The sequence below is a fragment of the Salmo trutta genome, chromosome 12 (genome assembly GCF_901001165.1).
Source record: "Salmo trutta chromosome 12, fSalTru1.1, whole genome shotgun sequence".
Taxonomy (NCBI): Eukaryota; Metazoa; Chordata; class Actinopteri; order Salmoniformes; family Salmonidae; genus Salmo; species Salmo trutta.
The window spans coordinates 66,951,676-66,964,476 of record NC_042968.1 but is presented as its reverse complement, the minus strand read 5'-3'; the positions used below and the strand labels follow the sequence as shown (position 1 = coordinate 66,964,476).

General features: G+C 42.7%; 1 protein-coding gene across 1 annotated transcript in view; it reads left to right on the top strand.

The window, feature by feature from the left end:
* Window positions 1–4,759, top strand: part of LOC115204021 (transmembrane protein 132D-like) — a 188,308-nt gene extending 183,549 nt beyond the window's left edge. The window contains exons 8-9 of the mRNA XM_029769235.1: window positions 2,378–2,569; window positions 3,257–4,759. Coding sequence (XP_029625095.1) covers window positions 2,378–2,569; window positions 3,257–4,306 — 1,242 coding nt within the window. The 3' untranslated portion in view covers window positions 4,307–4,759. The remainder of the gene's footprint in view (window positions 1–2,377; window positions 2,570–3,256) is intronic.
* The last annotated feature ends 8,042 nt before the right edge of the window (window positions 4,760–12,801 follow it).

The window sequence follows — 12,801 nt, the reverse complement described above, 5'->3', positions numbered from 1 at the left end:
AGTTAATTTGTGGAATGTATTTTCTTCTTAACGCATTTGAGTTGTGTTGTGACAAGGTAGGGGTGGTATACCATTTTTTGGTTACTACATGATTCCATATGTGTTATTTCATTGTTTTGATGTCTTCACTATTATTTTACAATGTAGAGAATAGTAAAAGTAAAGAAAAACCCTTGAATGAGTAGATGTGTCTAAAATTTGACTGGTACTGTATTTAGTATAGTTTTATCTAAAAATGATAACTTTTATAATGTTTTACAATTGTTATTTTTATGAAATTCACTGAGGAGGATTGTCCTCCCTTTCCTCCTCTGAGGAGCCTCCACTGGTGTAAGAGCTATTGAAAAGACCGCCTGAAATTTCAGCCTGTCTTGGTGGGATGGAGTTTTGGCCTGCCTGGTGACACCCCCAGGTGGTAAATTAGTTTTAAAACCAAAAAGAAAGAGAGTTTCAAATGTCTCTGCCAATAACGGCTAGTTTTCAGTTTTCCACACACAGTATATAACTTAATCGTTACCCACAAATTGTTTGATATTGAGATAATCTTGAGGATATTGAGGAAGTTACAGGTAGTTTTTCGAGACAATGCTAACTAACGTTAGCACAATGACTGGAAGTCGTAGCATGCCAGCAGGTACCCATAGACTTCTAGTCATTGCACTAATGCAAGTTACCATTGACTCGTGAAACTACCTCTAACTTCCTTCATAATGGACACAGAGACATACAAATGGTATCATCTGACTCAGGGGAAATAGATAAAGGGCCTCATTGCCAAAATCCCGAAGTATCCCTTTTAAATAATGTACCCCTCTTTACTTTGTTAGTTACTTTTATTTAATGATTATTTTATTTCACTTTATTCTAGAGTAGATTAAAGGACATTGGATGAGAATGTGGTGGTATGTGTTCTGCTGGATTTTAGGATAAAGCTTTTGGCTTAATCTGACCAGTGACACAATGTACCCACTTAGATAATAAAATTGTCCTAAATAGACCTAAACGCACCAAGGTAACATCAAGATAACAACAAGGTAACTCTACCTATATGATCATGACAGCATATGTTGACCTATGACCCAGCCCTAGAGGTGTCACAGTACACAGATCTACACGGCTGGCCCTGTGTGTTCCCAGTGTGTTTACCTATGTGGTGAGCATGCAACCGTGCAGCTCTAACAGTACAGTGTTGTGGATGGGAAGTGTGTTGGCCCAGCCTGTGGTCCTGTACAGCAGGGGTTCCCAAAGTGTTTCACTATGGGCCCCCCTTCCAGCATTGGGGACCAACATGCACCATGTCTATTTCTATGGGTATAAGAACTGTTCATGACACAAACTGATCACACCCTTCTTGTTGGTGGAGAGAATTTTGCAGGTATACAGCTTATTTCCTGCAATTCTACACATTTTGTCATGGGGTGCAAAAAATCTTTAGCAGTTTTAAAGCTAATTTTCTTGCAATTCTATACATTTTGCCATGTCTAATGTGTATACATGTGATATTTGAGTGACCAAAAAAGTACAACAATATCCATGGGCTAAAACCCTAAATAAAAAAACGTTACTTGACATGGGCTTGTTGATCTGGACATTTCTGACAAGTTATTAATGTCTCTTTAAGGTATGCAATGACTAACATGACAAGAGAAACTGATGATGCCCTACCTAATTTTGAAATTGCACCTTGTGCATTCTACTATTACAACTATCAAGAATAATCCTTTAAAAACATATATTTTTTTGTTGGGGGGGCCCTTGCACCCCCCCAACCCCGGGGGTGCGCCCCACAGATTGGGAACCATTGCTGTACAGATGAGGCAGTGATCAGTGCTGACAGTACATTATGGCAGGGTGGAGGCGTGGGTCTGTGTAGGGGCTGGTGGTGGAGAAGAGGAGAAGGGTGGAGAGGAGACTCAGACCTAATAGGAGCAGATGGGAGGGATTCCCTTCTCATCACACATCACACACATTTACATGCTTACATCTCCAGCAGCCCCGGGAGGCAGGGAACTGCCAGTCAGACAGACGCAGGCGGAGTTTGTGTGTGTGCGTCTTTGAGAGTGTGGCTGGCGATCGCAGATGCAATTGAGGGTACAGTACATGCATCATCTTGTTTTGGGTCATATGAGCACTGAACAGTAATAAAGAACTTGGGTCATGGTGTTTCCTCTAAGGAGGTCAATTATGTTCTTTCTTGAGTGCCAATATAAGCTTGTCATGTTGACGTCTTCGCGCGTCCCTGTACATCATTTATCATGATGGGTTGAATGTAAATGCTTGTGCAGGTGATGTGAACCAATACAAGTGTGTGTGTGTGTGTGTGTGTGTGGGGGGGGGGGGTCTGTTTGTATACTAATGTGTGTGTATGATGTTGCAGGTGATGTCTCCTCTGTCTGACTTGATCCTGGCTGAGCGGATGGTCAGGGTTCTGGATGAGAAAGTGAGCGTGACAGAGCTGGGAGTGCAGCTGGTGTCTGGCCTCTCTCTGTCCCTCCAGCTCAGCCCAGGGAGTAACAGGGCCATAGTCGCCACTGCTACCACACAGGAAGTCATGCAGAAACTCAAACAGGTTACCACGCACACATGCCTCAGCAACCTAATGCACCAAATATATAATATGTTCACACATAGATAGAAATGATATATGGGAATTATATGAGATATATGAGCAATCTATAAAGCTAAACTGCAACTTTCTCAGCTGGAATAGGTGGAGTCACATTTGCTGCCATTTGATCCTTTATAGTGAATATGATGTGTTTCTAATGTCAAAGTTTTGATCTAATCTCAATGGAGATGTCATTTTCTGAAACTATGACATATTTTCAGAGGAACAGCTGCAGAGTCCTTCTTCTCATCTGAAGTTCTCTGCTTTTAAAACTGGCTATTAAAACATATATTTACATCTGCAGCGGTCCTCTCTCTCTCTCTCTTTACTTCTACACTCACTCATTCTTTCTTTTTCTCTCTTGATGAAGATGAAAAGATTAGACTCCTGCTGATACCATTTTCTACTGTGTAGTAACATAGTAGCACTTTTATATTATGACAGGGAAGCATGCTTTCCTTTTAAACCTGCAGCAGTTATGTGTCCCATGGGGAGTTGGTGTTTTAGAGTAGACATGTGGGTGGAGATTGGTTTTGTTGAGGCACTACTAAGACAGATTTATTTGGAGTTTACCCTTATGATAGAAGAACTCCGATGTCTTTGTGTGTGCATGTTTATTCATGTGTGTTTATGTGTGTGTGTCCTCAGGAGTCCCTCATCAGTGCCTGGCTCCAATTCAGCGACGGCTCCATGACCCCTCTGGACCACTATGACCCCGCCCAATTTGTGCTCACAGCCACCTCATTGGACGAGCAGGTGGTGTCGGTACGGCGCAGCGCGGAGTGGAAGTGGCCGGTCATCGTGGCAAACGGCGAAGGTCAGGGGTTACTGGTGCGTGTGGAGATGACATCATCAGAGATCTGCCAGAAAACAAAGCGACGCACCATTCTGGCAGCCGGGGTGGGAAATGTCTGCGTTAGGTTTGGCCGCTCTGAGGAGCCATACAGCCACCCTGGAGGCAAAACACGACCAGACCCGCCCTACTACGGAGGCTCCATCTCTGACATTGAGGCTGGGATCATGAACCGGGGGGCCACAACAGTCAAGGCCCCTATCCCAGTGAGGCCCAACGGGGACAGGCTGTCGGCCGACGGAAGAGTCCCTGGGGGGTTCTCTGAGTTCCCTGCCCAGGAAGAGTTGCCGCGGGGCCGCAGCACGGACGAGGATCTGTTGTCATCACGCCGCAGCCTCACTGACCTGGAGATTGGTATGTACGCACTGCTGGGGGTCTTCTGCCTGGCCATCCTGGTCTTCCTCATCAACTGCATCTCCTACGCCCTCAAGTACCGCCATAAAGAGCTGCCCCTGGAGGCCCCCGAGGCCATGCCCCATGCCCACGACTGGGTGTGGCTTGGCCAGGAGGAGGGCCTGTGTCTGCAGCAGCAGCAGGACGAGCTGGGCAGCACCCTGGAAGAAGGCAGCCAGTTGCTGAACGGCGGTGTTCTGAAGGGCAGTGCCCAGGGAGGCTGCCCGGGAGGCAGGAACGAGTCACTCAACTCACCCACCACCAAGAGGAAGAGGGTCAAATTTACCACCTTCGCCAACATCAGTAATGGATGCCCAGTTCTAAGCCCGCTGGCACTCGGAGAGACCACCGACATTAAGTGGGTATGTCCGGACATCGAGCTGGGGGACTCGCAAGAGCTCCGGAATTACATGGAGAGATTGAACGAGAATGCTACAAAAAACATTGTATAGAGGGCTTGATTTTTTGTGGACAAATGAGTAACTCTAACTCACCCGAATGCCTTCAGAGTAAGAAGGGAGTAAGGGGTGCTTTTTACTGAAACTGGTTGGCACTGTACCTCGCCATGACAACAAGATGGAACATTCCAGCAAGTGTTGTTTCCATGGTAACTGTTGTAATAGTTGATGATCATAAATGAGGTGGGGGGTGGGAATTGCCATGACACCACATTGGATATGTGGGAATTTGTGAACTTGAATGTCACTTTAATTAGTTTAGATGTCTGTTCCCTTGTCTTTAATTAAAGAAAAGCTAACAGTGCATTCAGAAAGTATTCAGAACCCTTCACTTCCTTATTTTTAAAATGAATTCAATTATATTTTTCCCACTTCAAACTACGCACAATATCCCATAACGACAAAGCAAAAATAGGTTTTTAGACATTTTTGCAAATGTATTACAAATAAAAAACAGAAATACCTTATTTACAGAAGCATTCAGACCCTTTGCTATGAGACTCGAAATTGAGCTCAGGTGCATCCTGTTTCCATTGATCATTCTTGAGATGTTTCTACAACTTGATTGGAGTCCACCTGTGGTGAATTCAATTGATTGGACATGATTTGGAAAAGCACACAGTTGTCTATATAAGGTCCCACAGTTGACAATGCATGTCAGAGAAAAAACATGAGGTCGAGGGAATTGTCCATAGAGCTCCGAGACAGGATTGTGTCGTGGCACAGATCTGGGGAAGGGTAACAAAAAATGTCTGCAGCATTGAAGGTCCCCAAGAACACAGTGGCTTCCATCATTCTTGAATGGAAGAAGTTTGGAAGCACAAAGACTCTTCCTAGAGCTGGCTGCCCGGCCAAACTGAGCAATCGGGGGAGAAAGGCCTTGGTCGGGGAAGTGACCAATAACCCGATGGTCACTCTGACAGAGCTATAGAGTTCCTCTGTGGAAATGGGAGAACCTTCCAGAAGGACAACCATCTCTGCAGCACTCCAGCAATTAGGCCTTAATGCTAGAGTGGCCAGACGGAAGCCACTCCTCAGTAAAAGGCACTTGACAGCCCGCTTGGAGTTTGCCAAAAGGCACCTAAAGGACTCTCAGACCATGAGAAACAAGATTGTCTGCTCTGATGAAACCAAGATTGAACTCTTTGGCCTGAGTGCCAAGCATCACGTCTAGAGGAAACCAAGCACCGCTCATCACCTGGCCAATACCATCCCTACGGTGAAGCATGGTGGTGGCAGCATCATGCTGTGGGGGATATTTTTCAGCAGCAGGGTCTGGGAGACTAGTCAGGATTGAGCAAAGTACAGAGAGATCCTTGCTCAGGACCTCAGACTGGGGCGAAGGTTCACCTTTCAACAGGACAACAACCCTAAGCACACAGCCAAGACAAAGCAGGAGTGGCTTCGGGACAAGTCTCTGAATGTCCTTGAGTGGCCCAGTCAGAGCCCGGACTTGAACCCGATCTAACATATCTGTAGAGACCTGAAAATAGCTGTGCAGCAACGCTCCTCATCCAACCTGACAGAACTTGAGAGGATCTGCAGAGAAAAATTGGAGAAACTCCCGAAATACAGGTGTGCCAAGCTTGTAGCGTCATACCCAAGAAGACCTGTTTTTGCTTTGTCATTATGGGGTATTGTGTGTAGATTGATAAGGGAAAAAACAATTGAATCAATTTTGGAATAAGGCTGTAACGTAACAATATGTTGAAAAAGTGAAGGGGTCTGAATACTTTCTGAATGCACTGTGTTTCATTTTGTTATCATGCGCAGCTCTCTTTGTTAACTTTTAAAATCATGATTTCCTTTACTATTGTATATGATGTGGTTGCTTTTTCTAGTCATGCCCTGAAAACTCTTAAAATCTGTAAAATAGTCATAAAAAATATAAATTTGTTTTGCGTCCACATGAAGCTCTCGGCTTTTCTGATGTTAAGCAATTATAGATTCTATGAGAATAGTGTTCAAAGCTATCAAAGTTGTAAATAAGTCGAGCAGAAAGACTGGTTTGAAATACGTGAGACAACATTTTGTAAAGTATTCTGTATTTTTGTACATATTTCTTTAGTCTGTCCTTCTTTTTGAGTTACATTTTTGTTCTCCAGAGACCAACATGCATGTTAGTGAAAACAAAGCCCAAGCCTGGCTTAATTCCTGTTGATCCATCAGAATTAAATGTGTACATACTGCACAGTCTTCCCTATGAGACACATGCCTCTCTCACAACGACATGACATCATTTTATAGCTGAGCTCCAGATATTACTTAGCATTTTTCTTAATTTCTTTTCCTTTTTCCTTATTTTTTTTTTTTTAAATCTCCTTTACTTTTTTACTTGTATTTTCTTTCGTTATCTCTTTATTAATAGAAAGCAACACCAACGTCTCCTCCTTACTGTTTGTCACATTATTTTGTTGATTCACTCAACTGATTTGAATGTCTAGTTTAAACCTGTAGCCTACATGCAGGTTTTCACACTCCTTATGTCATTAGTTTAATTCTGAACCTACATTACATGTAATTGTTGGTGAGCATAACTTCTGATATCTTGTTTTAATCCCCAATTTGGATCTATTTATTTCTCTTTCAGAAAGACCATAATAACTGCAGATTATTACACTAACACTGAGCCATAAAACCCAAACACACAGTATAGTTCAGGTCTATTATCAGAACTAATGGTTGGGGTAGATAAGTATAGTATCCCAGTGGAGAAAATTGGTTGAAATAACATCTTTACAACCACAAACTGGTTGAAATAACATTGTTATGACATAATTTTAAAAAATGGAATAGTAATATAGGGATTGTAGTATACGGATACACTAAACTTCACTTCAATGACATGAGCTGCTGAGTTCCAGATGGAATAGTAATCGGCTACATGGCATAACTCCTGACTTGCCCCCCCATCCCAATCCCCTCCCTATCCCTATTCCCCTCCATATCCCCATCCCCTCCTTTCCCATCAGTCAGATCCATAGATGTCCATCCCTTACTGTTTTCAGAATGGCCTCTGGATTGATTAAAACTAAAGGTGATACCTCTCTCTCCTGTTTCTGTGTGATTCATTTGTCTAGACGTTAAATTCATCCCTCTATCTATCTGTCCAGATTGAGGTACCCATCCGAAAATTCACGTTTGTGCAAACAGACAGCCGCTCTATCAAATACCAAGATGGGCCTCCTGTCAGTGCATCTGCCAGACAGTAACCTGGGAAAATAAGTAATTCTGATGCCTGCCTTCCCAAAGTACTACTTTCAAACTTGGCTGAATCATTAGAGTTGTTTTACAACACAACAATTATGACATCTATTACCATCTTTTGAGTTTGTTTTGGTCAGGTCGTGTGATCAGGAAAAGCTCCTGGCCCCAATGATGAGTATCACAACTATTTCCATAATGTACTTTTATGCTTCTCATATTGTATGTTATGATTCCACTACAACAGAAGAGCTCCATCTCCAGCTCTAGTATATTAAAAAGCCTTTTTTACCACTCCTAGACAATTAGTATATCTCCCCTAGAACACAGGCCTGGCTCCCCTTTGTGAAAGGGCAAGCTAATTAATGATTACTGGGACGAGTTTTACTACATGTTAATGTGCCATTTTCTATGCAGCCCTTCAAGCTAAATGATTGTACCCATTTAACAACCCAGATGTCAATGATGTTCTAATGAAGCACTAGCCCCTTGCAGCACCTGTAAAGAAGAGGGAGGGGAAAGCAATGAGTCCCCATCCAACTCACTGGACTTTGTGTATTCTGTGTGGGTTTGAGGCAGCAGACTGCTCCGATACAATAAGCTAGAGGATATTCTACTAAAATGTTTGGGTTTCATTTGAAGAGCAGTAAAGTGTTTCTGGAACAAAGTGTATCTTAGTGAAATGAAAAAGGCGAGTAAAAGATGAGTGGGGACGAATGAGTTTGTAGATCATTTTGAAATCCTGGGTGAGTAAGTGGCAGAGGGCACTCGTTTGTGAAGTGAGTATGAGTGAAGCCTACCTTGCTGTTGTTAGTCATGTTTTCTCTTTTTGCTACTCACCGCTCTTTCCCTATTGATCCTGGCCTCTATGTTTAATGAAAACACCAAAACAGATTAAACTCGCCCCACTTTCCCACCCTATACTTGCTTACTTGCTTTGCGTGTGTGTGATACATCATGATAAGTGGTTATTTCACAAATGTTTCGTCCCCCCTTTTGATTCCGATTATATTGCATTCCTATCAGTGGCAGGATGGATGTTGGATCCTACAGGCATTATGTGAAAGCTATCGGAGTTGGCAGGCCCTTTCAGCATTTACATTGTCTGCTGGTGTGTGTTTGAGAGAGGGTGTAGATGAGAATGTGTGTACAAATGGGTATTTCTATGTGTATATGTGTGTTCGTATGAGAGGTGATTTATGAGTTAGACAAGTGCAATTAATGCAGCTGTGACTGTGCTATTGTTCTCTCCTCCCTCAACATTGCATCTCTACCCAGGGTCAACATGGCATAGCTAAGCAGACAGTCACTGAAGTGTCCTATAAGAGACTGCCTTCAACCTAGCCCTGTGTGCAATGCACCGCAATGAAGCAGCCCTCTGAGGAAGTCCCTGCAGTGTCAAGGGAGATGTAGAAACAACGTAGAGTTCAGGAAGGAAAATGATTCATCGCAGCGTTTTTAGATGCTTGTGGTTCACTCCTATTCCCTGTGGTGTCGGCCTTATTGAGATCCTAATTGAGGTATTGCCGCTAACACCCCCCCCCTCCCTCCGTGGGACCCCTCTGTGGAAGAAGTTGGTCTGTTTTATTTTCTGTTTCTCATTTTATCTAAGATGGTATATCTGTATTGTAGGTCTACGTTGTCAGTGTCTGGAGGGTGGTAATGATGAGTGTTCAAATCAAACTTTATTTTTCACATGCGCCGAATACATCAAGTGTAAACCTTATAGTGAAATGCTTATCTACAAGCCCTTAACCAACAGTGTAGTTCAGGAAGAGTTAAGAAAATATTCACCAAATAAATAAAAATAACAATAACGAGGCTATATACAGGGGGTACCGGTACCGAGTCAGTTTGTGGGGTTACAGGCTAGTTGAGGTCATTTGTACATGTGGGTGAAGTGACAATGCATAGATAATAAACAGTGAGTAGCAGCAGTGTACAAAACAAATGGAGGAGGGGGTCAAATAGTCCAGTGGGCATTTGATTAATTCTTCAGCAGTCTTATGGCTTGGGGGTAGAAGCTGTTAAGGAGCCTTTTTGTCCTAGACTTGGCGCTCTGGTACCACTTGCCGTGCGGTAGCAGAGAAAACAGTCAATGACATGGGTGACTGGAGTCTCTGACAATTTTATGGGCTTGCCTCTGACACTGCCTATTATTTAGGTCCTGGATGGCAGGAAGCTTGGCCCCAGTGATGTAGTGGGCCGTATGCATTACCCTCTGTAGCGCCTTACGGTCTGACGCCGATCAGTTTCCATACCAGGTGGTGATGCAACCGGTCAGGATGCTCTCGATGGTGCAGCTGTAGAACTGTAGAACAGTAGATCACAGTGAAGTGATAGACCCACCCAAGCTTGAGCATGTGACAAGAGGGCAGTACATACTGCCTGGAAATAGAATCAGGCCCAGACCAACACTATTAAAGTGATTCTCCGGTACTTTTGTATATTTTTAGACAGTAGTTCTGAAAGTAACCAACACGAGCAAAAAGTGTTCACCAAAAATTGCAGCTAATTCACATATGTGACTCGTTTCAGGAAACTAGGCGTATGTCACGCGTCATCACTTAACAGGAGAGTCATTTGAACGTAAACTTTTATTTATTTATCAAAATGCTTTTTTGGCAGAAATGCCTTCTGGAACATGTGAACTTTCATGTGCCTTAATAACAAACGTGTATACTATCTGTAAATATGAATGTAATTGTTAAATTACGAGCCTAGTTGGTTTAGCCATAGAAAAAGCAGCAACCTTCCCACTAGCCATGATTGGCTGAGATAATGAGTGGGCTGGACATGTCGAGAGATGAGTTCGGATTGGTCTACCATGTAACACACTTCTGTCTATTTCAGCTGGTCAGTATATGTAGGTAATCCTGTCTAACGCTGCTTTAAAAAATATATATTGTGTAGTAGAACTGCGTAAGTGTTGCTCTCCACTTTATGCAGGACCGAGTTTTGAAATCGTTGGAAATAGAGTATGATAGCTAAGGAGATGGAGAAAACACCTGTCTGCGGATTACATCTTCAATCTAAGGGCAACCATGGCATCCGTGAAAGAGAGGGAGAAGCATCCACCCATGTATATGGGTAAGATAGTCTAGCTAGCTACATTTTCAGATATTACACGTTTCTAATTTAGTTAGAAAGTAGTTTTCATTTCAAGTTAAAGCTCGCTAGCTAACATTACGTGTATGATCTGTGTAATAATATTATTCGTATCTCAGAGCCATTTGCTTTGCTAGTTATAGCCTAATGTTAGCTAGCAAACTTTGAACCTGGTTGGTTAGCCACCTGTAAATTATGGCCGGATTATGGCCAGGTTATACCCAGATTATGGCCAGTGTCAGTAAAGGTTGGCAAAAAAGTATAATTACATTGTTGCCAGCAACACAGTTGCAGTCACCAATGGTCTGGATAACATAAAAACAGCCTAACCAGCTCTGCTAGGGCGAGTAAAATGGTCAGAGTGAGCTGTTCTCTCATTTGCGTCTGGAAGTAGCTAGCAAGCTAGCCAACGTTAACCAGTTAGCTTGGGTGCTTGACTGCTTTTGTTAGATCAGCTAGCTAACATTACATGTATGATCTGTGTAGTAATATTATCCGTATCTCAGAGCCATTTGCTTTGCTAGTTATAGCCTAATGTTAGCTAGCTAACATTGAACCTGGTTGGTTAGCTACCCACAGATTCATGCAGGGTTGTAACGTCATGAGTTGAGATTATGGTTCATTGTTTAGCTAGCTAGCCTCTTACATCTACACGTTCCGCTAGCGGAACGTCTGCTCCAATATCCAATGATGGGCGGGGCGCGAAATACAAACTCCTCTAAAATCCGAAAACTTCCATTTTTCAAACATATGACTATTTTACAGCTATTTAAAGACAAGACTCTCCTTTATCTAACCACACTGTCCGATTTCAAAAAGGCTTTACAGCGAAAGCAAAACATTAGATTATGTCAGCAGAGTACCCAGCCAGAAATAATCAGACACCCAATTTTCAAGCTAGCATATCATGTCACATAAACCCAAACCATAGCTAAATGCAGCACTAACCTTTTATGATCTTCATCAGATGACACACCTAGGACATTATGTTATACAATACATGCATGTCTGTTCAATCAAGTTCATATTTATATCAAAAACCAGCTTTTTACATTAGCATGTGACGTTCAGAACTAGCATTCCCACCGAACACTTCCGGTGATTTTACTAAATTACTCACGATAAACGTTCACAAAAAGCATAACAATTATTTTAAGAATTATAGATACAGAACTCCTCTATGCACTCGATATGTCCGATTTTAAAATAGCTTTTCGGATGAAGCACATTTTGCAATAATCTAAGTACATAGCCCGGCATCACAGGGCTAGCTATTTAGACACCCAAACAGTTTAGCCTTCACCAAAATCACATTTCCTATAAGAAAAATGTTCTTACCTTGCTTGTTCTTCGTCAGAATACACTGCCAGGACTTCTACTTCAATAACAAATGTAGGTTTGGTCCCAAATAATCCATCGTTATGTTCCATCAACGACGTTTTGTTTGTGCGTTCTAGACACTATCCCAACGCTAAATCTCGGCCACGAGCATGACGCAGAATTTGACAAAAAAATTCTAAATATTCCATTACCGTACTTCGAAGCATGTCAACCGCTGTTTAAAACCAATTTTTATGCAATTTATCTCGTAGAGAAGCGATAATATTCCGACCGGGAATCTGCCTGTCTGTATACTGAGGGAAAAACCGAAAGCCGGGGGCGGGGCGGGTCGCGAGCGTAAGGCTTAGTCCACTGAGTGACCACTCAGCTTTTGCTCTCGTGTGCTTCAGCCAGGGCTTTGAATTACGTCATTCCTGTTTTTCCCGGGCTCTGAGACTTCATTGGAGACGTGGGAAGTGTCACGTAACAGCAGAGATCCCTTGTAATAGATAGAGAGAATCAACAAGGGCAAGAAATGTTCAAACAGGGTACTTCCTGAACAGAAGCATCTCAGGTTTTTGCCTGCCATAGGAGTTCTGTTATACTCACAGACACCATTCAAACAGTTTCAGAAACTGTGGAGTGTTTTCTCTCCAAAGCTAATAATTATATGCATATTCTAGTTTCTGGGCAGGACTAATAATCAGATTAAATCGGGTACGTTTTTTATCCAGCCGTGAAAATACTGCCCCCTAGCCATAAGAGGCTAGCTAGCTAGCTACATGTCTTAAGAAAAGTCTCCATTATGCAAGTAACCATTTCAATAGAATGTTAATGATGTCACTGCGACAACTGTT